This window comes from Octodon degus, unplaced genomic scaffold (assembly GCF_000260255.1).
Source record: "Octodon degus isolate 3935 unplaced genomic scaffold, OctDeg1.0 scaffold00011, whole genome shotgun sequence".
NCBI lineage: Eukaryota > Metazoa > Chordata > Mammalia > Rodentia > Octodontidae > Octodon > Octodon degus.
Genome location: NW_004524587.1, coordinates 2,605,050 through 2,632,076, shown reverse-complemented (window position 1 = coordinate 2,632,076; position 27,027 = coordinate 2,605,050). Strand labels below are relative to the sequence as shown.

Genomic DNA, 27,027 nt, shown 5'->3' with positions numbered 1-27,027 from the left:
AGGGGGCAGCCCTTCCCACTTGAGAATCCTAGAGAAAGTTGTTTTTTCTTTTCTTTTTTTTTTTTTTTTCTTCATAGATTCAGAATGCTTACACTCAGAATTAGAGCCCTAAATAGCAGCACTCTCTGGTCAAGCCACTGAGCTAGACAGGAAGCGGGCCCATCCAGTCGGAGCAGAGGAAATCTCAATGAGAAACAAACCTCCAGCCTCACCTGGGTTTGGTGGAGAGCTCTTTGCCTTCCTGCCCCTACTTATTTATGGTTTCAAGAAAAATAGGTGATACTGGAAAGTGTGTTTGACCTGTTGTCTCCTTTGTGGCCATTTCCCACGAAAGATCCCTTTGGTACCTGTTATTTGTTAGTCAGAGGAGATGTGACTCCCTCAAGCCCCCAGCCATGACCCGTTTGTCACTCTGCTGCCTGAGAATGGGTGGAGATTGGCGTGGGGACATGTGAGTGTTTATCTCCTGCAGACCTTCAGGTTGTCGGGCTGTGGGGAGCCCTCCTGGCGCTTGCCTGCCTGCTGGGGACGTTCGACACAACCCACCCTGGGGTGTCATAGATTCCCTTCTCTGTCTTACTGGGAGAAGAAGAGGTGGCAAACGGAAGGGACCTGGAGAGACACAAGGACAGGAAGGCTGACACTGCAAGGTTCATGTGACACCGCCTTATGAGGAATAGCAGCAGGAAGACACATTGGGTGTTTAGACAACCAGGGCTTGATGGAAGGAAACACACAGTTCAGTAGAGCTGGTCTTATTAGGGCTGTGTGTGTGTGTGTGTGTGTGTGTGTGTGTGTGTGTGTGTGTGTGTGATCAGTGTGGTTACTGGCCTAAAGAAGCTACTCAGACAATGTTTGCATTCTTTCCTCCTTGGCCTGTGGTGTCAGAACTGCCTTGGGCTTTCTCTGTGCTCTGGCTCTGGGCATGCTCTCCAGGGTCTTCAGGACTGCGCCGACTGGCTTGGGCTTGATCCTCAGGGCCCTGAGCTGATGGTGTTGGCCAATGGTAGAAGGGCTGGCTTCCTAGGCTGCTGTTGCAAAGGGTATCACCTGGATGAGCTAACAGGAAACGCACTGTCCTTCAGACTCTGGGCCAAAACCCTGCAATCCTGGTGCTCTGTTTCGGGACTCTGGGGGAGGCTTTCTGGACTCCTCCGGCTTCTGGGGCTTTTCTGGCTGTGCTACAGTTGGGTTTACAGCTGTGGCTCTCTGATCCCTGGCCTGTGGTCACAGGGTGCCCTTGCTGTGATCACCCACTGATCACTGTGAGAACCCACTGTGAGAACCTGCTGTTCTCACGAGGACAGCAGGCACTGAGGATCCAGGGCCCACCATGCCCTGCTATGAGGCCACCTTAATTAGCCACATCTGTAACCTCATCCATTTCATCTCTATTTCTAAATAAAGTCACATTCTGAGGCATGGGGGGGAGTCAGGACTTCATTATAAGTTGGGGGAGGGGCACAAATCAACCTGTCGTGAGTAATAATGCTAATAAGGCCACTAATATTAACAGCACGGTGGCTGTTCCTGGCACATCTGCTGTCCTGGACTTGGAATCGAAACTGCTCCGTTGGTGCTCATGCCAACCTTCGTAGAGCAAGAAAACCTAGAATCGGAGAAGCTCAGTCCACACTGTCACCTCTCATCCCTTCTCCGGTCCCTGCACCAAGCTCTCAGCATCCTTGCTTTCCACCCGAAGCTCACTATGTGGACGGTGGCTGTTCCCACACCCATGGAGACATGTCCTCTGCTAGGTGTCCCAGCATGACAAAAGGACAGAATTCTGGAAAAGCTGAACTGCTTGAGAAAATTTAAGTTGCATAGTAAAAGACAACCACTTTCAGAATGGGCGCTAGAACAACTCTGAGTATTAGGCAGATGAAGGTGGCTGCTAGAAACCCATAGGCCCACTTGCTGGGCTCAGATCCCAGCCGGGCCACTCACCAACTGGGTGGGAGGCTTTGGACAAGTTCTTAGAGAACAAATGCCTCGGTTTCCTGCACCGCAAAGTGGGTTGATACTCTATGCAAGCGCAAAGAGTAGGTGTGCAAACAAAGGGAACCTGTTCTGGGGTTATTACTTGTTGCCAGAAATGATATTGTAGTGCTCGAGACAGGGATTTCGTGAGCACTGATCAAATACGCCCTATGGGCAAAGTACTCAAGAAGCCTCTTTTGCTTATATGTCTGAATATGTATATTCTTGAGTTCATCCAAGTGCAGTTGTGTCCTACGCTTCAGCACAGATGCTCCCCATAACTGATCTTGCCTCTGTTTGTTTGTTTTGGAGGTGCTGAGGACTGAGCCCAGGAACCTCACACTGAGCAGCTATGTCCATAGCCCATGTTTTTATTTATTTATTTTTTTTTGTGGGGGACCAGGTCTTGCTGCATCCCTAGATGGCCCATGCTAGACTTGAACCAAGGATTCTCTTCCCTCCGCTTGGCAGAGTGCTGGGGTCATGGCAGTGAGCCGCCACACCAGCTAGAGCAGTGTCCCCTCTTCTCCCTGCCGGCCCCTCAATGTTCCCCTTGGGGGAGACAAGCTGCCCCGTCTGAGCACGTGCTTCTTGTGTCACTGTGTCCTCTCCTCTCCAGGCTTCTAATTGTCAGCAGCGCCAAAGTGTGGTCATCTTCTTCCTCCTCAGTCATACATGAGGAGCCGTGGATGCACGTACACAAATCCCACACTAGAGGAGGCCGAGCGCCCGCGGGGGGTGGGCGGAGAGTGGGGCTGAGCAGCAGGGAGCTAGAAGGGCCCACTCCAGCTGGGGGCCCAAGAGGAAACACACAGGGCAGGCCTCGGGGCCGCCTCCTGTCTGTGGTTTCTGACATAGCTTTGAGTCGTGACTGCTGTGGCAAAAGCATATTTCCCTTGCAAATGCGCTCTCTTTTTCAGTAACCATGTAAGATCTTTTAGACACTTTGAATTTCTTTTCAAAGAATCCCTTTCTCAGAGAGTATTTGGATGGGCCTGGAGCAAAGCGCAGCGTGCATTGTCAGAGAAATTACAAATTACTAATTGAAGTGCCTCTGTGAATCATTTTCCTTTTGTTTTGCCTAATTTCTACACTTAGGAAATCAAACTTTCAGTGAAATGTTTATATAGCAGTTCAGCCCTTGGAAGACATCTGTTACCAAGCAGGATCTGTAGGAGACACACGGCCGCATGTGCTGGGCTGGGTCTTCCAAATCTCTTAGCACTGAAGTCTCATGTCTAAATCCTGTGAGCAAACTGTCACTTTTACTTCCAAATTCTCCTGCAAATCCACACGGTTCTCTGAGGCCCTGATGGTGATCGGCCCGGGGTCTCCTGGGCGCACTCAGTGGCTCTGTCCTTTGGCTTCTGTTCTTCCTAGATGCAGGAAGTGACAGGTAGGCAGGAGCCACTGTCACGGTCAGCATCAATACTTACATTTGTGGGTGAGCAAGTACCTACATGCACCAGAGGGGAAACCGCACTTCTCATGAATGCCCAATCGTTACAGCCTTTATTTTTTCCACATCTGTATTGAGACACATTATAGAAGGCTTTTGGGTTCTCCGTGGAAGACTTGGCAGGGACTTGCAGGTGAACGAGAAAAGAAAAATAAATACTGTGCAGAAGGAGAGTGGAACAAGGAGGGAAGCAGAAGGAGAGGCAGGAGGAGACGGAGATTTCTCTATAAACCTAGGGAGAGACACAGTTGTGCCGCTGTATTGCGGGACTTCCTCTTGTTGGCATGGTGCGCTGACTTCCAAAATGGCATTTCTGTGCTGGAAAACCAACTGTGTATCCTGCCCAGGCATCTGTAGGAAAGCGTATTTCTTGAGGAGTAATTATTCATAGTAACTCCTGTGCCAATCAAAGGCGCCTGAGCTTCTCTCTGGATAGCAGACACTAACTGGAAGACATAATGAGTGGGAGTCGGGAGGGGCTGCCATCCTGCCACCCTCCCTGGCTTGGCCCCACCGAAATTTTAGGCTCCTGCAGCTGCTGTCTGCTCCCTGAGAGAGGGCATGGCATGAAAATTTACCACCTTGCAACTGATACGAGCTTCGTGACTTTTCTAGTTAACTCCTTAAACATTTCCAGTGGTTTCATACTCTGCCTAGTTTTAGGGTACAGGGGGTAGGAAAGGGGGATAAAAACATTAATTTGGAAGCATTTGAGGACTGTTGTGTTTTGTCTTGCCATGGAAATGTTTTCCCAACAAACTGGTTTTTTATGGCAACAGTTTTGCAAGGATTAATGTGGAGGCATTAGGCATGGATTCCTGCGTGCATCCTGGACATGGATTCCAAAGATCACAGGAAACACTGGTGTGTCTCTGAACCTTTAGACACATAACTGGTCCTTCTCTCTATGCAGAGGCAACAGAAGAACCTTCACACCATCACTCAGTGGAATTCTTCCCCGGTTTCCAGCTAGGATTCAACTGTCAGGAAAGCTTAGCCACATGTCAAGTCCATTTTATTGGGGGGGGGTGTCTAGAAGTTGAAGTAGTTCGTGTTACTTAAATGATTAAGTGGTTGGTTAAATCTGCAAAGTGTAGCGCAAGGGCTGAAACCTGCCAGCCATGTGTTTTTATAAATAAAGTTTTATTGGCACATAGCCAGCCACATTTATTCATGCATTATTCCTGGCTATTTTTTCACTACAATAGCAGAATGCAATAGTTGTAACCCTACATCTTACACAATCTAAAGTCTGTATCATCTTCCTTCTTACAAAGAAGTTGGAAGAAACTCACATAAGACGATGAAGCATTTGGTGTTACCTAAATGCTTTGGATTGTGATTAAGTCTCTTGCTTATGTGTTTGTTCAAATAAAATTGCAGATAGAAAGCCGTGCACCTGCAGTACGACGCTGGGCAGATAAGCAAAATGTGACTTCTGTTTCCAGAGGGGAAGCCCACGGACTTTCAGGTGGAAATCAGGGCGTGGGTGCTGTGACGTCTACCTGGCACCCCAGCTTTTGCTTTTCTGCAGATTCTGTGTATTTCCAATTGGCCCTCCCTCCTCTTCAGCTACTTAAAAGAGCCTGGATTTTACTTGTAGCTGCTCAGAGGCCTTGTGCAACCTCACTTCTTACTCAATTGCTGAGGATCATTGGAGACATAATTTGGAGAAAGCCTCTACCAAATCCTATTTGGGCTGAGCAGAAACATGTTCGGTCTGCAGAACCACCCAATAGACCACTACAGAGAATAAAACCATCAGCCTCTAACCCAGTATAAGTGGGATCCCCCTAAAGTAATGGATCCCCAAGCCCACTAACGGCTGTGGCAAAAATCTACTGAACAGATGTCCATTTAAAACATTATACAGTCTGGGGCATGTGCGCTTCTAAGCCCACTTTTCAATGGAGAAGCTTAGAGGGCAATAAGTAGTTTAAGCAACATTAGTGGAAAAAACAGGGAGAGTAAGGGAGAAAGAGATCAGGTTTTCTGGGCTCACCACACATCAGGTGATTTAAGCTAAAAATGGCTTAAAATACCGCAATCACTTGAAATGCGTTACATAAACTGACCAGGAATCTGGGGCATCCATGCTGGAGACAATTTTCTCTTCCTGAAGATAAGGGATGGGGAATTAGTCATAGAGTATTTCCAGATAATGTAGTTAACACCTTGTGTCCTATTAGGTGGGCAGGGAGCTCTGCTCTCAGGACTCACTCTGCTCCTGCCAGCTCTACTAAGGAGTGGGTGTATGCATCAGCTCTGGATTACCACTGGAGAGTGAGTCATCGCCACGACATGCCTCCCTTTGGTGTGACATGGGGACGAGAAGTGTCCCCACACCGCTGCTCAGCATCTTCTCCTGTTCTGTTCCTCATCCAGGCATTGGGCCAGCCACCCACTCCTCCGTTCATTCATTCACCTTATGGTTACTGAGCGCCTCGCCTCTGTGTGCCAGAGTCAGGGCAGGCTGCTGGGGAGATGAGTGTGGATGACCTCTGCCTTGCAAGGAGCCCATTGCTTGGTGGACATTTCGGTTCCTATAATGCAGGAAGTGACCTGAAAACCGGAAGTGACGTCATGCCCAGTGATGTCTCTGCTGGTGAAGGATTCCCTCCTTTAGGGTGGGAAGATTTCTGTTCAGGGACCAAGTTACCCAGAAACACCCCAAGTAGTGCTTGCGGTGCTGACCAGTGAGGCTCTGGGCTTATAAAGGTCGCCTTCTCATTTGTGTTCACTTGTTATTCTTTTTCTTTTGCCTTGCATTTTTTATTTACAAGGGGAGGCCTGTCCCTTTCTTATTCTCAGAACAAGCGGTGCAGTCAAGTGAGGAGAACATGAACTCTAGAGCCTACCATCCCTTTTCAAGTTTGAACTCTGACTATGACACTCCTGGCTTTGTGTGCTTGGCAAAGTCGCTTAAACTCTTATGAGCTCCAGTTTCCAGCTGGGGCTGCAGGATTGTACAGAAGGACTGGCCACTACTGCCTCGGGCTGGGAAACGGTGACTGAAGGGCAGGCCTCCTTTTACAACTTGATCCCCACACCTATCAGACATGGCTTTGGTGCACAAGTGGAAAGAAGTTGTCTCCATGGCTATGGACCAGCCAGGAGTTGTCCATGTTCAGCCGTCCCTGGCTGTGATGCCAGGCAAGGCACATCTTTTCGATTCCTGTTATTCCACTTTCTTTCTAGTGTTGTCTGCTGGAACTGTACGGTGTGGAGTGGGTAGAATGCAGAAGCTCTGGAGTCAGTTTGACCAAGTTTCACATTTCCGGTCTACTCTTGCTGCCTATGGTTGCTTACTCTTAGGGGCCCAAGAAACGAGGGAGAGAAGAATTTCAGAGGGCACAACTGTATCCATGAGCTCCCTCATGCTACACCCGGACAGAAGAACGAGGGGTCTCCAGCCAGCAACCTGTGGCCTTGACTCTGCTCTGCTCCCACTCTTCATGTTCTTTCTGCTGAAACTTCAAAGGCTAAGAGGTTTAATGCAAAAAACCTTGGCTCTGGCCAGAGAGATAGCTCAGCGGTGTAAGTGCCTGCCTGGCAAGCGCACAGTCCAAAGTTCGATCCCCAGCACAGAGTTTGGCTACCTGACTCTGTTCCTGAACTTTGTCTTCCCAGACACATGCTCTGTGCTTTTCTTCAGTGGGACTTTGAGCTATAAGAGGTGCCATTTATCAAAAAAAATGGAATTAGGAAATATGAGTCCATGTGTCTACTCTATGGATAAAGTATAAATTTTATTAAACTTTTAAAAATATTGCATAAAATCCCCACCCACACCCTCTAGCTAGCAAGGATCCAGGTGGATCTCACTGGTTTTGGAAAAAAAGGGGGGAAAAGCCCTTTTAGTTAAGACAATTTAGGATACCCGGAAAATTGCAAATGCCAGCTTCTGTTCGATGGGTGAAAGAGGCAGACTGCAGAGGTCCATAGTGTCATGGTTTCCGGTATCGTTTCGGAATCAGTGCTGGTGATCCATCTGCAGGCATCTACAACCAGGCTGCTGCTGCTGCTGGCACCCAGCTGTGTCATGTTCTGTGCTTGGCGGAGGGTGCGGTGTCCCAGCACCCCCGATCTCTCCAGAGTAGGAGGAGACACCCAAAGGCACAGACTTCCTTGAGACCGTATCATCTTTTGTGCAGTCGGACTCCATCCTACCCTCCACTGGACTGGGATAGGACTGGAAAAGGCAGCCCAGAGCTCACCTTCCCTTCACTCTGCAGCAGCTGGAAGGCCAGACCTGCAAACTTCAAGACCAGCAAAAGCCCCCAGGAGCCCACAGAAGCCCCCTTCAACCCTACGCCTTCTGAATAACATGGAGTTTGGAGTAACAGGTTGTAAGCTGGCATCGCGGCTGTAACCTGTCCACCTAGGACTGGCGTATAAATGGCAGGTGGTTCTGCACCTCGGTTTTCTAGGAACTGAAAATTATAACAGAAAAATATTCCAAACATTTCCGAGATGACTGTGCATACACAAGAGCTTGCGTGTGCATTAGTATGCATGAATTTGTGTGGAGACAGAAGTAGTGAGTTTGTGCACACTTAGCTCAGTGTCCGCTGCACACTACGCAGTGTGTAAGTGCAGCTCTACTGTGAGTCACTAGTTGCGGAGGACACCTGTGCCAAAACATCAACAGTATCTGGGCACCTTAATTTGAGAAGGAAACAATTTGACCAATCATTTTGTATATGTAGCAAATGAGTCTGATGTATTTTTAAATCCATTCATTCATCTATTCTTCCCTCTGGAAATATTTGCTAAGTACCACTGCACATGGGACCTGGCCGTCACCCCCTCTCAGCAAGGTCAGGCACAAAGGGGGGTACACACCCAACTCCATGGGACAGGCAGGCCCCGAAGGCCAGGAAAACTTCCATTAGGAGTTCAATGAGAGGAGTTGGCTGAACTTGGAAACACCACCAGTTTCTGCTTAACAATCTACCTGCCCATGTGAGACCCCCCATATTACCCAAGGTGCCATGGAAGCCTGTCTGTCCCATCCCTCTACTGTACCCTCCTTCCCACTCCAAAGTTCCGCTGTGTGAATTCGCTCATTTCCGGAATCTTCTCTTCTGGGACTGGCTCAGCTAAGTGAGGAGTGACCACTTCTCCATCTGCTTCCCATCTTTGCAAATTTTTGGTGATGTTGCTTGGGGACCATGTGAGACACTTTTCCCCTGTGTTATACCTTTAATAGAATTTCTGGGGCAGTCAGAACCATCTGAACTGAGTCCACCATGTCTTCCCAGAGTTCCCCCTAGATCTTTTTGCCCCGGCTTTAGTTCCCAAGCTACAGGAATGAGACAGGGTCACAAAAGCAGCGGGTGGATGCCACTGCCGTGGCCACCACCTGGCGTGTGTGGACTGGGTGCCAGCGGCACGTGAAGGCCTTATATACATGGTCGGATTCTGCCATGAAAATGCTTACAGCGCACATGTACTCATACCTGCTACTCACACAAGAGGAGACAAGGCTCGGAGAGGCCAGGTGTGTTTCTCACAGTCACCTAGCTTCTCTTTGCTGTAGAGTGAGTACCTCAGAACAAAGGCTCTGCCCCTGAGCTTGGCCTGCAGAAGGACTTGGGCCATGTGCTCACCTGCACGACCATGGCTGAGGGGACTAAGTGGTGGCACAGGAGTGGCAGAGCTCTTAGCTAGTCCCAGGGGCACTGTGAAGCTGGAGCGGCCCATCAGACATGTTTTGATTGGGGCCAGGAGGCCAGAAAGTTCTTGCTGGGACTTTCTCCTGCAAAGGAGCGACTTGGGCAAAGCTGCTGATCTGGCAGTGGGAAGATCCTGAGGACATATTCAGTCAAGCAAACAGCAACTGGGAGACAAATGCCTCTCGGTCCAGAGTAGGGGATGCCCATGGGACATCCTTCCACACACTATAGGGCTGCTTTGCCTCTCTGAAGCCATGCTGCTGCAACTTTATGGCTTGCTCCTGTAGGTGGGTGCAGGGCTGGAGGGAGGCTGGAGGGGTAGCCCAGATGGTCTAGACAGGGAGCTTGCTCCCTGCAAGGAGCCTGGGCCAGAGAGGATGAAGGTTGAGTCTGATGAGAGAAGCTTTGTATTTGGGAGAAACATCAGGTGACCATGCGAGGAGTCTAGAGCAAAGTGTAGCTGGGTAAGGCTGATGTTCTGCCTTTCAATGTATGGAGGATTTCAGTCCTGAAGGGAAAGAAAGTTTTCCTTTCTTGTATTGCTGGTTCCTGTTTCTTGTTTGAAAGTGCTATTCCTTCCATATGGGAAAAGGCAAGGCTAACTTGGGTGGTGAGGACATCTCTTCCTGACAGTGTGGCTAGCGACATCCCTGAGACTCCTGGGAGATTTCGTGAATAGGGCCTGTGTGCACCTTCATCTGAGGAGGTCCTGAGATAAGAAGCAGATGAGAGGTTTGGCACCTGGGATCACATCACCATGAGCACCATGCTCCTGTCTGTGTCCTTGTCAGTTGGGGAACACAGACTGGGGAACCCACTGCTTAGAACACATGCTTTGTGTGTTAGAAACTTCTGCGTAGCAGAGGACCATCTCTGCTCAGCAGGTCTATGAAGTTTGGCAAAGGAATAGATTTGGAGCCTTCCCTTATCCCCTGAGGAGTAAATCAGAGTCCCTGGACTTTTCCCTTGGCCTGCACCCTTCCTCTCTACTCTCCCTGACGGCCACCTACCTGGTCTCCACTTCCTCCTCCACCCTTTCCTCCCTGCCCCTTCCAGGGGGTTTTAGGCCTCACCTCCCTCAGTAAGAGACTTTCTTGGGCATAGACGAATTTATTCTGATCTCATGGAAGCTAAATTAGAGAAATCATGAGCTCTGGAGGCAGACAGATTTGGGGCCACTTTTTAAGAGCTCTGTGTTATCTTCAAGGACTTGTTCATTATGATTTGCATCTAGTTGTTCCCCCCAAAGCCTAATGCAGTCATTGGGGTGGCTTCTAGAGTTTGTGATTAATTCATAATCCAATGCTGGGATTATGGGTTTGAGTGCTGCTAGGATTATGGGTGTGAGTGCTACACCTGCCCTCAGACAAATAGCCTGAAGGCAATGTAAAGGGAGGAGAGGCTTGCCTCTCTGCCTCTGCTCCTGCCTTTGAGCTCTTGCTATTTTGCTGTCTTATGCTGCCATGAAGCCACTCTGCCTTGTGGCCAGGGAAGTATGGAATGAAGCCTCCACAAACTGTGAGCTAAATAAACCTTTCTTTCCTTCATTTTGGGCATTGAATATTTTGTCCAGGCAGTGAGAGGAAAAGTAACTGAGACATTCTTAAACATCAGTCTCCCCATTTTAAGATAGGGTTATTGCTTATCCTGAGGAGTTGACATAGTAATTAATGAAACCCTGTGGCAAAGCTTGGGCAGCGATGCTGTGAACTCCTCACCAATCCAGTGCATCACGGAAACTATGGTTATCTCTGACTGAAAGAGACACCTGAATGGTATCCAATGTTAGGCTATGGGACCGAGTTTAAAAATATCTAAATCTGCAAGTGAGTATCACTGAACTTGGTTTAGGTTTATGCTTCCTAACAGTGCCTGACTTCCCCAGTGGCTTTGTGGCTCTATGCCCTGGCCTGTTTTGTTACATCTCTTGTTCCTCCTCAAGCAATTACTTCTGCTGTATTCCAGAGGTTCTCGCAATGCAGTGCTCAGGTGCAGTGCCCCAGCTCCCCAGAGCTGGGGATGTATCTCTCTTCTCACCTCTGCATTCTCTGATTCCCTGAAATTGGCTACGGTGAGAATATTTACACCATGGGAACTGGCAGACGCTCCGAATCAAGTATTCACTTGTTCTCACGAACCCGTTGTTTAACATTAGTGAGACACCACTACCACCTACCTTGCTTTCCACACATGAATTTTTCAAACACAAAACAAAGCAATTCATTATCAGACTTTAAACTCTTAGACTTTCTTAGCATATCCCTCACCCTTACCAATGGGTCACTGATCTGAGCTTTGGGATTGTCTCAGAAGTATAGTTCTACAACACCGGAGAAAATCCACAGCCTGGCAATCTATTTGTTGCTTCCTTGTATTTCCTTATCATTGTGGCTAAAACATAGGCATGGAAGACAAAGGGTGGGGTGCATCTCACGTGAGAATAGACCCCAAAGATGTTGTGGTCTTGCAGGCGAGGCTCTGGCTTTTCAATCAGTGGGAAACCACGTTTCTCAGCCCCTGAGATGAAGTAGAGCTGAAAGTACGGACAGTTATGGATCTGCCCATGGAGCAATTTAGATCCACCGATCTTTTACTTCAATCTAGGGAACAAGAGAAAGTTTAGAAAATAGTAAATAAGAGAAAAAAGAAATCTTTTTTTCCTCTTGCTTTTTACCCTCTTCATAGAAATGTCTCCATCCCCTGCTCACTGGTTTGGGGTAACCATTGTACCGGCTTAGGGTACAATGGCTACCTGCCTGTTTTGGCACAAACAGGTGAATTCTTTGGCTTCCTTTGCAGAATTAGCACCACACTCAAGAGTAAGAGATGTTCCCAAAGCAAGCTAACTAGAGACATCCACCAGCACTGGATAAGCGACAGGCATCTTCATGTGGCTGAGAGGGTCAAGAGTCTGTGTAGCAAAGGAATCAAGGACATGGATGGCCCACACTCAAATTCCATCATCCCTAGTTGGTGGCTGTGTGACCTTGGGCAAGTTGCTTAGCCTTCATGTACATTTGATGCCACATCTGCCGGGTGAGAACCTCATAAATAAGATAGTGCCTATGAAACAGCACAAGGCTGGGACCCTCCGAAGTCCTCATGCTTCCGTCACTGCAAGGTGGATGGAGATGATGGTGCAGGACCTGGGCCTGCAGTCCTGTGGTGCCCCAGCCCCAGCCGCAGTTATGGACATGTTTCTATTGAGGGTGGGAGTCTGCACCCAAGACACTGGAGTCTTTGATTCTGTCACTTGCTGTTTGACGTGGACAAAGGGTTTTACTACTCTGGCTTCCTCCAGAGCCCGCCTTTCTTTGGGGATAATCGGGACAAAATTTCTCCAGAGGAATCTAGAATCCTTACAGTGGGTCCTTCCAGGAAGCATAAAGGCACACAAATCCTTTAACATACATCAGACAGGTAGCCTGCAACTAGAGCTCAACGGATAAGACTTATTCACTATTAACTAACTTTATTTGCCTGAGCCCTGTTTCACTATTAATAGAATGGAATGATAATACTTCCACAGGGCTTTTATAAGAATTCAGCAGAACATCGACACCTGGACACTTAGACATTGGCATAGAAGGCATCTGGGACCCCTGTAGGACTTACAAATGGCACAGCAAGTAGTGGACAGGTTTTCTGCTGCCCTGACTGTCTGCAAGCCAGCTACACTACTGGCTGGAATCCTCAGAGGCACCTGGCTCAGTTGCAAGGTGTATTTCTGTGCCTTCCTTTTTACAAGCTCGGCATTTGTGGGAGGATAAGTCCTACCAGGTGTGGCAGCTGGGGTGGGGCAGAGTAAGACATTTTTGGTGCACACCACAGCAGTGAGTTCAGCATTTTTCTTAACTGTGAGGGCAGGACAGCTCCAGCTAGAGTTGGGTCAGCATAACTACACCCCAGAAGGTATACCAGGTGATCTCCACCTGCCAAACCATTAACCCCAGGCTGGCCAGCCTGCTGGACTCCCCGGCATAAGAGGCACTTTGCAGAAGAGCCCGCTCCTAGGGAAGCACCATTGTGCCCCAGACCACATGCGGGCAAACAGGGTGCCCCCAGAGCCTGAGGGCACCAGACTGGAAGGCCTCTAGAGATGTGAGGAACTAAAAATGGAGCTCAGGAAGGAGGAAGAATTCTCTGAGGCTCACTGGAGCACGCACAGCCGAAGGAGGGATCAGTGTCCGGGACAGAAGACAGGCGGCCCCTTCACGCCTGTAACAGGGTAGTTGCTCAAACACATGCCTCACCGTAGGGTGCAGTATGGAGTGTGCGGTCAAAGGACATTGGCCACAGAGCCTCTGAACTGAGATGAACTTGGTTTGGATCTTGGTTCTTCCCTGTCCTGGGGATGGGCCTTACTTTACCACTTTTTGTCTCTGTCAGCCTTCTTATCTTCATACGCAGCTGGTGAGGGGAAACGGTTGTGAGAATTGGAAGTGATACGAGGTTCTCAGACCTTCCCACCACACGACTGCCACTGCTATTGACATTGCAGTGAGGATGGGATGGGCCCCGCCCAAGGCCACCATTAAGCCTCACCCTGTCCCTGGGTAAGAACCCAGGATGCATTCAGAAAGGAGCTCCAGGGCTGGCTGAGGTCTGCCGTGGCTGCTGCCATGAGATTGCTCCTGGGTGGGTGATCTGACCGGAGGTCAGCACCTGGAGCTGGGTGACGGGGACCCCTCAAGAGGGACACACAGGCTCCAGCTTTCCCGGTGCAGTAGAGGAAAGCAGCGAGGTGGGTCAGCCAGGAAAGAGAGAGATTTCTGACCCAGAGGCAAGGTTAAGTGGGGCATGGTGGTGGCACGGGCTCCCAGGTGGCCCCTGCATGATCAGCCTGGGCAGCGCGAACATCTTCTACCCTCGCTACCCTGGAGTGGCCCATTGTCGGATGGGAGCACAAATGGGACACCAGGCCAGACTGGAGGCTTCCCGGCCACGACCTGCTGCTCCACTGTGGCATGCACCCCAGCAGCCCCCACCCCTTGCTTCTGCTCCCTCCCGATGCTCTCAGCTGATCTGCCCTTTCCTCTGTCCTAGTCCCCGTGCAGCCTGCCCACCTCACCACAGGTGAGAACCCTGGTTCAGAATCACAGACACTGGCGCAGTGCTGGTGGGCAGCAGCACTTCAGAATCAAAATGAGCAGGCACCAAATGAACAGGCACAAATGGACCTGATGCTGGCCCAAGGGTCATGCTGATCTTCTGCGAGGAGTGGGGCTCTGCATCACGGGCCTCAAGTGCTGCCTACTGGCTAGAGAAAATATAGGAAAACTCCTTTTCATGTTTTGAGGCAAAATTCAATGGTAGCATAAGAGAAGTAGCATTAAGACCCCTACACAGCATATAGAAATGTGCTACAAGCCCACTGTGGGTGGGGACACTGGGATGACACAGGCAGGGATTTCACACCGGGCTTCACCAGGTACAAGGTGGAGGATATTAATCTAGCCAATGCCAATTCTCTACTCCGGACTTTTCATTTACAAAACAATGAATGATCCTTAGGGACGGAGGCATACATTTCCCCAAATTTTTATGTAAATTTTTTTCAAATAAAAAATTTGGAAAAAAAAAAAAGTATCGCAGCTGCTACCCTTCCACCCCAACCCAGCTTTTGCAGCATCGGTATACGTTTTGAAAACGCCATCCTCTCTCCCTCCTCTGTGGTTCTGTGTGTGCACGCTTTCCCCTGCCATCCTTGCGCAGAGGTACTTGGAGACGGAGAGAAGGTGTGTGAAAGGCCCTGGTGGATGGGGCGCGTGGGCAGCTCCACAAAGGATCGTAACCGTTGTCCTAATGCTGGTATCTCTGGGACATGAATGTGAGCTGGGTTCTGGCCCACTGTGGCCAGAGACACAATGAGATTCACAGCCACCACAGGGGTACCCTGAGAAGTTGAGTGGGTTTAGAGAGAAGGGTGACCGCTCCTTGAACTTCTGGCCCAGAAGGCAGAAATTCCCCTATCTCAAGTCCCTGGAGTGAAGGACAGACAAGCTTCTCTGGTGTGTGTTGCTTCCTTCTTTAACCTTACGCAGAACTGGAGCTGCCATCGAACTGGTTTTTGTTGTACATCCAGAACTGACCAAATGCCATTGCTAGTCTTTCAAGATCCCCATGAAGGGCATGTTATTCTACCCGCCTCATGGACGCTCATGTGGCTCAGTGGCTTGTTACAGAGCTACTGGTGACAAAGGCAAGAGGCTGGCTCCTGGGTTCTTTCCACCATGTCATACTGCCACCCAGTCCACCCAAACACCGCTCTCCCCTCCTCTACAGTTCCCTCCTGGGCCAGTATGATCATTGCTCTGTAAAGGTTAGCAGGGGCCCCTCCCTTCCCAAGGTGAGTGCCGGGGCTTGGTCAACGGTAAACGATAGGAAAGGAGAGCGCGGCCTCTTCACTAGCTCTGCAGAAGTCAGTTTGGATTTATACACAATGCCCAGGTTGGCTCTGTTTTCTAAAGACCCAGCTTTGCAGCACTCTTCAAGGATTCCGGAGAGTTCCTCATGCCATCAGATTAAGTTTGGAAACTTCAATAAGAAAGTCCTAAAGGAAACTGTCAATTAACGCATTTACACAGGAGCATCATACTTGGGCAAAACATCTTCAAACACAAACACTATTTTCCAGCCATTAAAAAGTGTGTGCACTGCTTGGTTTCCATAGATACCGGAGGTAATGGCCTTCTTCTCGTTGAAGAGTGAGAGTTGTTGGTTTTTTTCCTTTTTTTTTTTTTTTTTTTAACTCCTGTCTTTCTTACCATTTTCTCCCATCCGAGTTTATGAAAACAAAAGATAACCAAATTGAAACCTGACAAGGTAATTTGTTTGGGAAAGACACCTTGATTTATAAGCTCAGGTGATTTCATTGTTTCTCATCTCCTTTTTTATTTCCTGATTTCCGCAAAGAGGCCTGGTGCTTGCAGAAATGGGGTGGAACGTTTTCAGTTGATTGAAATATTTCTCCAGTCCTTCAAACACATGCACATTCTCAGAAAGAGAAAGACTAATGACCTATTGAAGAGGACTGAGTTCTGATAATACGTGAAGCAGAGGTTGGCAAATTATGGGCTGAATACCAACTTGGCCTGCTGCCTGTTTTTGTAAATAAAGCTTTATTGAGATACAGCCATGATCACATTTGTGCATGTTGGCCAAGGCTGCTTTTGTGACAGATATTGCAGAGATGAATAGTGGCAACAGAAACTAGGATGCCCGGAGCGTAAATTATGTAATCTTCAGCCCTTGGCAGAGAAGATTTATTGAGGCTTTGTATGCAGGAAAGAGTCAGAGGTTTGGAGAACTTTGATAATTTTGTTACTTTAGAAGGGTATCTAGTCTTGATGTGACTCAGTTTCCACATCTTTGAAGTGGGAATGACAGGAATTTTTTTATCAGTTTTTTTTTTTTTTTTTTTTTTTGCCTTGAGCTGGGCACATAGGAAGGAAACAAGAGTAATTATTTTCAGAAAAGAACGTACTGTTAGAAAAACCCAAAGGAACCTCATTTATGATTCTAGAGGATTTTCTGAAAACTCCATAAAGTTTTTGACTTCAAAACCCAAGGAAAACCCAAACCAATCAGTTCTGCCTGAGTCCCTGGGTCTAGCCTTCACTCGGCAGCCTTTCCCTGTATGGAGGTGACGCAGTAAGGGTCCACTGGAGGGAAGAAAAGGCAAAGGAATCCATGGCAATCTAAGAAGAAATCTTTAATTTCTATTTAGCTTTAAAGAGTTTGAGAGAGCCCCCTTTAACAAACCAGTCCAAGTTCATGCCTTCAGATTATAAAAGTACCTGAAATTGCCTAGAATATCAGCATGCATGGCTTATTAGTATTTACATATATTTACATAGAGAAATAAGAGAAAGATCTACAGTTATTTACAGTCTACATAGAAAAAGAGAAAGGTGGCCTAATTGTATTTCCTAAAATACAGTAGATGACTAGTGAGCACATGCATATTGAGATAACATTTGCATGATAGAATACAATTTTTAAAAAAGACATACCTTTGTAACTTTCTATGCTAAGGTGTTGCATAATCAAGGTAATTTTTTTGTTTGTTTGTTTCTAGTCTATTTGCATCAAGAGCTTTAAAATTCTCACTAACACCGAGGCAGAATTATTTACCCTGGCAATTAAAGCAACAACACGCACAATCATTTCCTACTAACTAGCAACAAGCTGCTGGTGAATGAAATATCCATTGTTTCTCATTACCCATCGACCACTGTGAAGAGATCTCTCCATGAAAAGGCAATGCCTAAGCTATCACCATTAATTATGGAAGTAATATAAACGAGACACTCTCTACAGAGTGTTCTAAATGAAATATTAACAAGGCCTGCATCTTTGAGCCTGAGAAATGATCTCTTCCAGTGTGTGCCCGATGAAGAGGCCCATACCCAACCAAGACCTGCCCAACTTGACATGGTAGGGCCGCACCCTGGGGCCTGACGGGAAGATGTGAATTATTGCCAAGTATGTCTTCTTCATTCATCTTGGGAAAGACAGAACTAAGAGTTAATTTCTCTCCGTGACATGGCCCCATCAGTGTCCCTGTTATTTCCCTTCCACACCCGATGTCTTTTCAGTACTATCATAGAATAGATCCATGACATGGGTGCGAAGGAACTGTCAACCTTCAAGTCTAAGTGCACAGCTTGCTTGTGTTTGCCCTGAAATCGGCTGCTCACGAAACAGTGCTGTCTGCTTTCTTGGAGAGCTGATATGGCAGCCAGATCAGGTGGAGTCACTCTGTGCAGCAAGGAGGAAGGAAATGGTTCCACCTGTGCTGCAGAGACACTCTCAGCACTGTTATACTAGAACTGAGCCTATCAATTCTGCCTGGCGGTGATTTCCAAGTTTTAGTTCAGTATACATGGTGAATACAGCGGCGTACATTTATATACAGTACACAGAGCTAACTATAAGGAGGGTAAAGTAGTAGAGCAAAAATGTAATATGTTTCAAATGAACAAGAGCTAAATGGTTTTATATATCTTATGAACACACAGCAGTCCTTCAACACTGGCATTGAGGTGACCCACCAACAAGCCATCATCAGATGTGTCCCGTGTGCAAGGATGATGCTTATCAGTAGAATGCTTCCGTCAGTAGCAAATGGCTATGGCTATTCTGCTTGGCCATTTCAAACTAACCTGCCGAGAAGTGGATACCCCAGTGCAATTTTCCTTCCCAGCAAGAGAGGTCTCCATTCAGAAAGAAACTACTGAGCAATGTGGGTATTCCAGGCAGCATCTGTGGAGTGTACCTGGACAATTCTTCCATGGAAATACAGCATAGTAAACAATACCTTCCATTATTTCTAATGAGAATCCTTCAGGTCTGAGCAACTGAACAGCATCTTGGTACCAAGAAGCGGAGATAGCTTGCTTAGAGCTTGCTTAAAGCCAGCCTCATGGGTGGTCCATAAGCTGTCCCCTTTTCTTCCCCCCATTAGGAGGACCCCTTATCCACCCCCCCGGCAGAATGTATCTGCAGGTCTTGTGATAACAGCAGGTCTAAGAAAGATGAAGCACTTGGGTGTATTGTGCCTCTATTCTTTTACCCAGACATGAATTTGTCGTGGAACCCTCAGAACATTTGTAGCAACAATTCTGAAACATGTAGAAGGCATGAAAGGGTTCATTTATTTCAAGGAAGAATTTAGAATAATTAACTAACTTGATAACAGAGCCCTGAGTGCTTACCAAGATCATTCTGCTCCATTTATTTCAAGGAAGAATTTAGAATAATTAACTAACTTGATAACAGAGCCCTGAGTGCTTACCAAGATCATTCTGCTCCTCGATCCTTTCTTTGTCCAAGTCCTCCCTTGCCTGGTCTTCCCCAAGCGAACATGGTTTTGGACTCCTTTGGATGGCTGGGATTGGCTGTATATTCCTCCCTAAGTACTAAGGCTAGTGAAGACAGCTACACTGTTTTGCCTGCTAAAAGTTCTTTCCAGCTTTCCACCTGGAACTCTCTGGTCTGAGGGGTTGTACCTGCAAAAGTTTCTAAGGAGTAGGAGCAACACTCCTGCCGACTTTCTAACTCCTTCTGCCCTGGTCTTCACAGCAGCCTCTTAAAATGCCTCAATGATCTTGCTGGCAAAGCATGTCTTTTATCAGGAATCTAACTCAGACTTGGGGATCACTTACTTGCAATGCAAGCACTCCAGACAGGAAAACCCCACGTCAGTTCAGAGAATCTCTCTAAGCATGTGGCATTTGAAAATTGACATTATTTCTCCTTTTTTATTCCATCAAGGTATTTTTTGTTTGTTTGTTTGTTTGTTTGCAAATTGATGGTGGTCTATGCATAAACAAACTGCATTTAGGATGATAAATTGGCAAAGTTCATGGCTTGGGTCTCCCTCAATCAGCGACCATCAAAGCCTCCCCATGGACTGTACCCTCGGTGTCAGAAGGGAATGGTCCGTGGCCTGTAGGGAAATCATACAGAAAGAAACCTGATGTTTGCAACATTTGTGAGCCTGCTTTCCTTGTGGCAATGAGAAAAGCCTGGACGTGTTGGCAAATCCCTGCATTAGAGTAGGCACGTGACCCTCCGCAGGGCAAAGAGGCCCAGTGGCGTCCAGATAGCTTCTCTAGAATACACTAGCAGCACTTTTAAAGCCTGAAAAATAATTTGCTCTTCTGATCTTTCCATGTGAGAAAAGTAGCACACTTCCCTTCTCTAATAAATGTTAGAAATATCCTGTGAGTTAGCAAACCTCTCGAGGGCTTGGGCAGAAAGTTATATTTCAACAGCTACACGAAGTATTTGCATGTATCTAAGCATGTATTGTTCAAGGCCTTTGTGGGAGGCAATTGTTAGGAATTTGTAGAACAGAATTTTCCAGGGATTTACTGAGAGGGAAGGAAAAGGTTGGTTCTGTTCCTCGCAGACCAAAGAAGCCTGTCAGAGCATGCACCTACAAAAGGCCACGCTCATCCTGGGATGGATTATGATGGATATGGCTTCATTTTCACTGTTTTTGATGTTCACATTTTGAAAAAATAATATTTTGCTAAAGAGTAGATTCCTTACCTCTGCAAATCTGGTGCCTAGAGGTGGCACTTTGGATCGGGTGACACTTTTATTAAGGGTCATTTGCTATTGAATCATCTGAGGGAGTGCTGAGCCTTCCTTTTTGTTAATCCAAATGGATATAATTTCAATTTAGCTCCCTGACTAAATCAACAATGGAAAATCTCCTTTGAACATTTCTCAGGTGAGCGCCCAAGAGCCCACACATTGAATTTCATGCCACGTCAGGGTGTCACTCTGTGATGAGATGGGGCCTGGTGAGGAAGAAAGGAAAAGAGTTATAAAGCAGCTTGAGGCAAATGGGAGACATGTAAGTGGAAACCATAATTGGACAATCTACGTGATTATCCGTGTGTCTACAGACAAGTTGCTTTTGATCTCTGGCACAAAGTGGGCTTTCCATACACGGGGATGAGTTTGCTTTTGATCTTCGATACTAAGTGGGGTTCTCCATACCTGAGGATGCTAATGCTTCCAGTCTTGCCGAGCAGCATGAGGGTTAGAATGCAACTCTTGTGACACTTTCTGCAGGTGTCTGGCGAGTGGTAACATCTCAATCACTACTGTTCACGCCAATGATTTGAAAAGCCCCCATTGGCTGACACCCAACTGGAAAACCAGACAGTCTGGAGGACAGAGTCCTTTCCGGGGCTCTCTGTACTTTTCTATTGCCTCCCAAGATTTGGGGCAAGTTAGCCTGCTTGCTGATTAGCACTAATTGCAATTTAATATTGGTGTGTGTGTGTGTGTGTGTGTGTGTGTGTGTGTGTGTGTGTGACAGTGGAGGAAGACAGCACCCATTGATTGTGGCCACTCCAAGTAGAGAGGCCTGTGAATCTGTGTTATATAAACTGTAGGACTCTGTGATCTGATGGAATGTAGGAGCAGATTGCCCACTGAGAAGTTGTCCTTGGGTAGTAAGTGGGGAGCACATCACCTCTTGGAACAGCTTGCTTTCTGTTTGTTTTTGAAACCATAATTGTTTCTAGGGAGAGCTACATCCCAAACACCAAGGTATCTGAAGGTAAACTCTGGAACACCATGTCACACCTGTCTGACAGCGTGGCTAAAAACTGTCCTGTGGGCATGTTACCATGAGCCAAGGAGCTCCAGAGAAAGGGTGGAGCCAGCTACTTACTGCGCGCACAAGGCTGCACGCACCGCATCTCTCGTGCTCTCTGGTCGGTTGTCATTACACTCCCAGGAGCAGGTGGCTGGGAGTGCCTGGGGGTTCGCTTTGCTTAGCAGGCCCTCAGTGAGGAGCAGTGAGGCCTGTATGGGTTTAGATAGATGTCTGTCTTTCCTTTTATTGTCAAGCCTGCTCACTTGGGGACACCTTTTCGTTCTGGAGGTTCAGCTCTGTGGACACTCCCCACCTCTGAAGGGTGGGCCTCTTTCCCTGCCCTCGGGGTCCTCAGGCCTTTGTGCATGATAGTTCCCTGCCAAGATCTACTCTTTTGTACCAGTTGATTAATTCAGAATTTGCTGTGCAGTGTCCTTTTATCGATGCGTCTATAACAAAGCAATCTGAGAATGTCTGCTGCTCTTGCAGTCATTGAATATACAGAGACGCCGTGGCACTGTGTCTATTTGTAAGTGCATCTCATAGTTACATCTACTTGAAGATGGGAATCTATTCTTTCTTTTAAATAAGCATGCATATGAAAGTAGGGAAACCTGAAAACTACACTTAATCCTGTGATATATGTCCTTATAAGAACGTATTATATCAGAGTACTAACCAATGCTCTACTGATATCAATATGTGTGATTTTTTTTCTTTGCCATGTATTGTTTATCAGAAACCTCTGCGCTTTTTCTCTTAAAGGAGTCAATATTCATTTATATTCTGTGCTGACAGCTACAAATTGATGGCTAGCAGTTATCAAATAAATGTTGATGAAAAGCGGCTACTTAACATTTTCATCCCCACAAAGAGTTTTACAAGGATGGATAATTTAGATCTCGGGCCTCAAACACAAACAAGTAGCATCTGCTTCCTAAATCCCACCTTTCTGTAGTAGAAGATTGTGCTTCAGATCTGACAAATGATTCCTGAACGAGAATGATGCGCCACTATGACCAAGACGCTCTTAGCTTGATCCCAAACAAGAATCCTGGGTAATTTTACACACACCGCAAAGATTGATGGCACAGTTCTTCTCTGGGAGCTCACAAATGCTGGGCTAGATAGAACATGGCATTCGGGCATGATTAAATACTCTACTGGGCTTCCCAGAAATCCTCAGTCCTGAGTCGTCCACATCCTGCCTCCCTGCCTCGACTGGATTAGAGGTGGCACTTCTCTGCCTTCCACGATCAGCTTGCAACTTACTGATAAATTGTTCTCAGAAATCATTTAGGTGAGCCCATAGCTCCAGCCAGTGTTTCTACATCAAGGTATTATTATTTCACAGTAGATCAGCAAGCAATCGTGGCAACTGGCAAGTCACAGCCCCAGATATTGGAGTTGTTACCATTATTTCCTTTGTATGGCTTTTTCATCTTTTCTGAATTATGGACTGATGCCCCCAAAGTGGCATGAAAGTCATCTGATGGTGATTAAAGTATGCTTTAAAAAATGTTTTAATGTGTTTAAAAATGTTTCATCTTATATCAGCAGTGTGGGCTTGTTTACTAATGAGATTTCATGAAAATGGTTTGGTCTCGTTCTGTTGATATGCAGACCAAAGAGCTGATGAGCCCAAAATGAGAGCTTGTTATTATTAAACTGTCGTCACATCTGATCCTATAAAGATGTCACTCAGAGATTACTACTGGGACTTCTGGAAAGAGAATTCCCCAAGAAGAGGAGAGTGTGGGACCAACAAGACCTTGTTGCTACTTAATTGCTCTGCATGGGGAGAAAAAGTGTGCACAGCAGAGCTTGGGGTGGAGAAGGTGGGCCTTGCTTTTAGGTGTCTCCACTCTGTGCCATGTTCTAGAAAAGCCAGACCTACAGTGCTGGCATTTGGACTGAACACCAAGCCCAGTGGCAAAAAGAATCACAGTCACTTATTGCTTGAGCAAAGGAAAACATGGGCTTTTCTGAAAGGCATGGTTCTCCGCATGGCCGTCCAGTGTGGGCTCGCGGGAAATGAGGCCCATTGCTTGCACTTGCTTGCAGACTCTGCAGCGCCAGTGTGAAACCCCTACCCTTGATCCACGTGATTCTGAATCAATGTGACCACAGAATTTCTTGGTAAAACTACTATTTCAACAATGCTACAAGGAAATCTGATAACATTTTAGAAGGTGATAGTGGCAAAATGCTACACTGGGCTGGGAAGAATTTGGGTTTTGCTTTCCCAAGTCATTTTTGTTTTGTTTTTGAGCCTTCCCTTGGACTTTTCTCATGAGGGGCAGATCCTGAGAAGGGCAGGTCCACCCTGACACATGGATGCTGATGTTATGACCCCTCCAGGATTGGAGGGTGGGACTTGAGCCTGAGTTGATGGGAGCTCTCCCCATTTAGCAGCCGAGCGTAGGGCGTCTTACCACTCTCTGGTAGACACTGCAGCTACAAAGTACAGTAGAAACCCAGGACACCTGGCCTAAAGTTTATACAAAGCAGCGTCTCCACTTGACTTCTAAGGACTGAAACTGGGGCTATTTTGGCTTGAGTTAGCTGGGTATGCATCTCGGGTCTCCCATTCATTGGCAGAGGCACTTGTGCTTCCCTCTTCCCAGGATAGGAGTCGGAGAAACCAAGGGACAATCTGTAGAGCAATGCGCCGGGTGCCGAGCTGAGGGTTATTAGCAATGAGAATGCAGCGAAAGGAAATTCGAATGACATAAGCTCATTTCCATTAGACTCAAGACCCACAAAGCAATTGGGAAAGCGGCAGCTGCATCCAGGACATTCACTGGCTGGTGAGAGGTGGGCAGGGTAAGAGGGCAAGGAACGGGCAGGTAGCAAACTAGTGATCGGTGAATGAACCTCAGATCTTGTCAGTTGTTCAACTCCTGGATGGGTGGCCCTTGTCCAGTAGAGTGCAGTCAGTGCTACCGAAGCTGGGGTCCCTCTTGCTCACATGCCACACCTTTCCTAGGATCAGGTCCCTTGGTGCGTTGGACGGTTTCATTTTTCAACTATGATCATAGACATTGAAGCTAATGCAAGACACAAAGCCCTAAATCTTCTTTCTAAAACTGCCCTCCAATTATCACATCTGTGATCCTGGTTCTCAGAATGGCTCCAGCTCCCAATGATCCTAGAATGCACCTTTGGGTGGGGACAGAAATCTGTGTCCCTCTGCAAGCAGACAACCTTAGCATATCCTTAAGGACAACCTCCTCTGCTGTTGCCTTTTAATGCTCTATTGAAACCCCACCCCCATGAAATGATAATTAGTTGGTACAACAAGGGCTGAAATGCACATAAATAATCATAAGATGCCAGATAAACTGTATTGGTTTTAAATTAGAGTCGTGTGTACAGTGTCTCCCTATGAACAGCAGCCTATTATTTTTAATTATGGTTTGCAAAGCGAAGTGATTTCTTGCCCTCTTCACAGCAGTCTCTGCCCGGCCAGATGACACAGTGCCCATCAGCACACACCCTTCCCTAGCCCCGGCCGCCGCTGTTGCATCAGAGTTGAACCAAAAGTGATCAATAGCATTCGCTACAACTTGCATTTGGACTTGGGCTGGAGGGAATGTACCCTCAGCCGGTGTCCCACTGCAAATCCAGGACACGTAAGACAGCTGACAAAGGTTTTTCAGATGCATAGGGGTGTGTGTGTGTGTGTGTGTGTGTGTGTGTGTAGAGCACGTGCCTTGGTGTGCCAGTCTTAAACATTTAAGACTCATTTTAACAGCATTCCAAACACCTCCCCTAGCACACCATGGGCAAAGAATAAAAAAAAACTGGCACCAACCCCATCTGGGTTTTCTACTTGAGGGACCATCACTAAGAGTGCTTGGTTTAATTTACAGAGAAGTACTAGAAAGTTCTTGTGTCAGAGTACTTTACACATTAGGAGGCCAAGGGGCTGTATGCATCCCTTCTGGTGTGTCAGGAAGGACACGGTCTGCCCCCTCCCCCGTGATGTATGCATCCGAGTCCTTTTGTTCTCCAAGCCGTTTCCTGTTAGAGGTGTAGAACATCACACCCACGTAACAAGTGGAGTTTATGAACTCCTTCTGTGGGGACGGTCCCGTAGCACCTCTGATAGCCACTGCTTTGCGTTCGGCATCCTTTGGCGTTGGTACCCAGCTGCGTGTGGGCGGGTGTGGGACACTCACCAATGCTGGCCATCACCTCTTAAGGCTTCTTCTTTCCCTTGCTTTTCAGCAACAAGGAGCAGCCACCACCGTCTACTGCGCAGCAGCTCCGGAGATGGAAGGCCTGGGAGGAATGTATTTCAATAACTGCTGCCGCTGCCTGCCCTCAGCACAGGCTCAGAGTGAAGAGACGGCGCAGGCCCTGTGGGAGCTCAGTGAGCGGCTGGTGCAGGAGCGGCTGGGCAGCACATCTGGCTAGCAGGGCCCCTTCCTGCCTGGCACCGCAGTTCCATGTCCCGGCCATGCAGATGTGCAAGAGCAAAGGAAGTAAAAGTGCTTGACAGATAAGAAGTAGTGATGGGGAGCAAGCAATTGCAGGGCACAGGGACAGTGTCGCTTCTCTCTGGCCGGGGTCGGCATGAGTCCCTCTGCTTTCTGGTGGTGGGTTATTTGAAAGCAAAAGCTTGGCCTGTATGTGGGTTCTTCCTCTCATTATAGAAGCACAAGCAACTCTCTCTAACTTTAGGATAGCCTGATGTCCCATTGTCACATGGCCACCACTGCACCCAGAGGTAGCTTTCTCCTGTCTAGAGAATCAAAATCAAGCATTCATCCTTGCCCTGTGCATTTGTTGAGGAGATTATGGTTTCATTCATCCCAACCAAGTCTGAGTAGGGTTGGCAATTTCCGGTGGAGAATCCCAGAGATTTGTCCCAGCTGATTCTGCTAATGAGAGTTAGGATGGCACAAGGGTCTGGCAGTGTCTGTCACCAATCCTTTGCCAAAGCTATACCAATAATTCTTTAGAGATGATAAATCATTTTTGCAAACCATTCCCTAGATAGCTAGATGGGCAAGAAAGGGAGCATCTTGTCCATGGGAATATGAGATGTCCTTGCAGTGGGCAACAAACTGGAAGTCCCTTCATTTTCCACACAGGGTCCCAAGAGCAGCCCGGGGGGTGAGTTTCACAGTCCCTCAGTCCCCCTGCTTCTGCACCTGGCTTTAGTTTCCACCCCTTCCTCCCCTCCTAGGCTTAATAAAAGAACATGCTTGACTACAATCACCTGAAGTTTGGATCATTTCTTTAAATGTTTGTTTCAGTTTTTTTGTTTTTGTTTTGTGTTTTTTAGAAAAGAAACTAGAAGAAAAATAAAGCACATCTTGTAGATGCCAGGAAAACGTGGTTGTTACTTCTTCTCCAAGTTTGGGTTTTGTTTTTGTGCTTTGTGGCTGTCTGTGCCCAGGTTGTCTCACACAATCAGCATACCAGCGTCGTATTTTCTGTCAGAGAAAGAAAGAAAAATAAAGAAAATGACTAGCGTTTAACACAATACCTTAAGATGTTTTGACATTACTCACAGCGTGTCATTTCAGTCCTCAGTGGCTTGTTCCCCTGTGATTATGAAGAACTTAGTGGCTAGCGAGTGTCTGTGTACATCCGGGACAGTTGGTGACTCTTTTCCACTTGGACCTCTCTTTTTACACCATGGATTCCCCTTAAGTTTAAAAGCTTTCTCAGTTATATAGAACAAGCCTTCCTACATTCATTGATTTATTCAACAAACTTCTCAAATGCAACATTCTGGAAATTCAAAATTTTAGATTACACTAGAAAGGACA

At 47.2% G+C, this 27,027-nt stretch overlaps 1 protein-coding gene across 1 annotated transcript in view; it reads left to right on the top strand.

Annotated features, from left to right (window-relative positions):
* Positions 1 to 26,684, top strand: part of Wwox (WW domain containing oxidoreductase) — a 961,447-nt gene extending 934,763 nt beyond the window's left edge. Inside the window, exon 9 of the mRNA XM_004625768.2 lies at positions 25,475 to 26,684. Within this exon, the coding sequence (XP_004625825.1) occupies positions 25,475 to 25,663 (189 nt within the window). The 3' untranslated portion in view covers positions 25,664 to 26,684. The remainder of the gene's footprint in view (positions 1 to 25,474) is intronic.
* Positions 26,685 to 27,027: the final 343 nt, after the last annotated feature.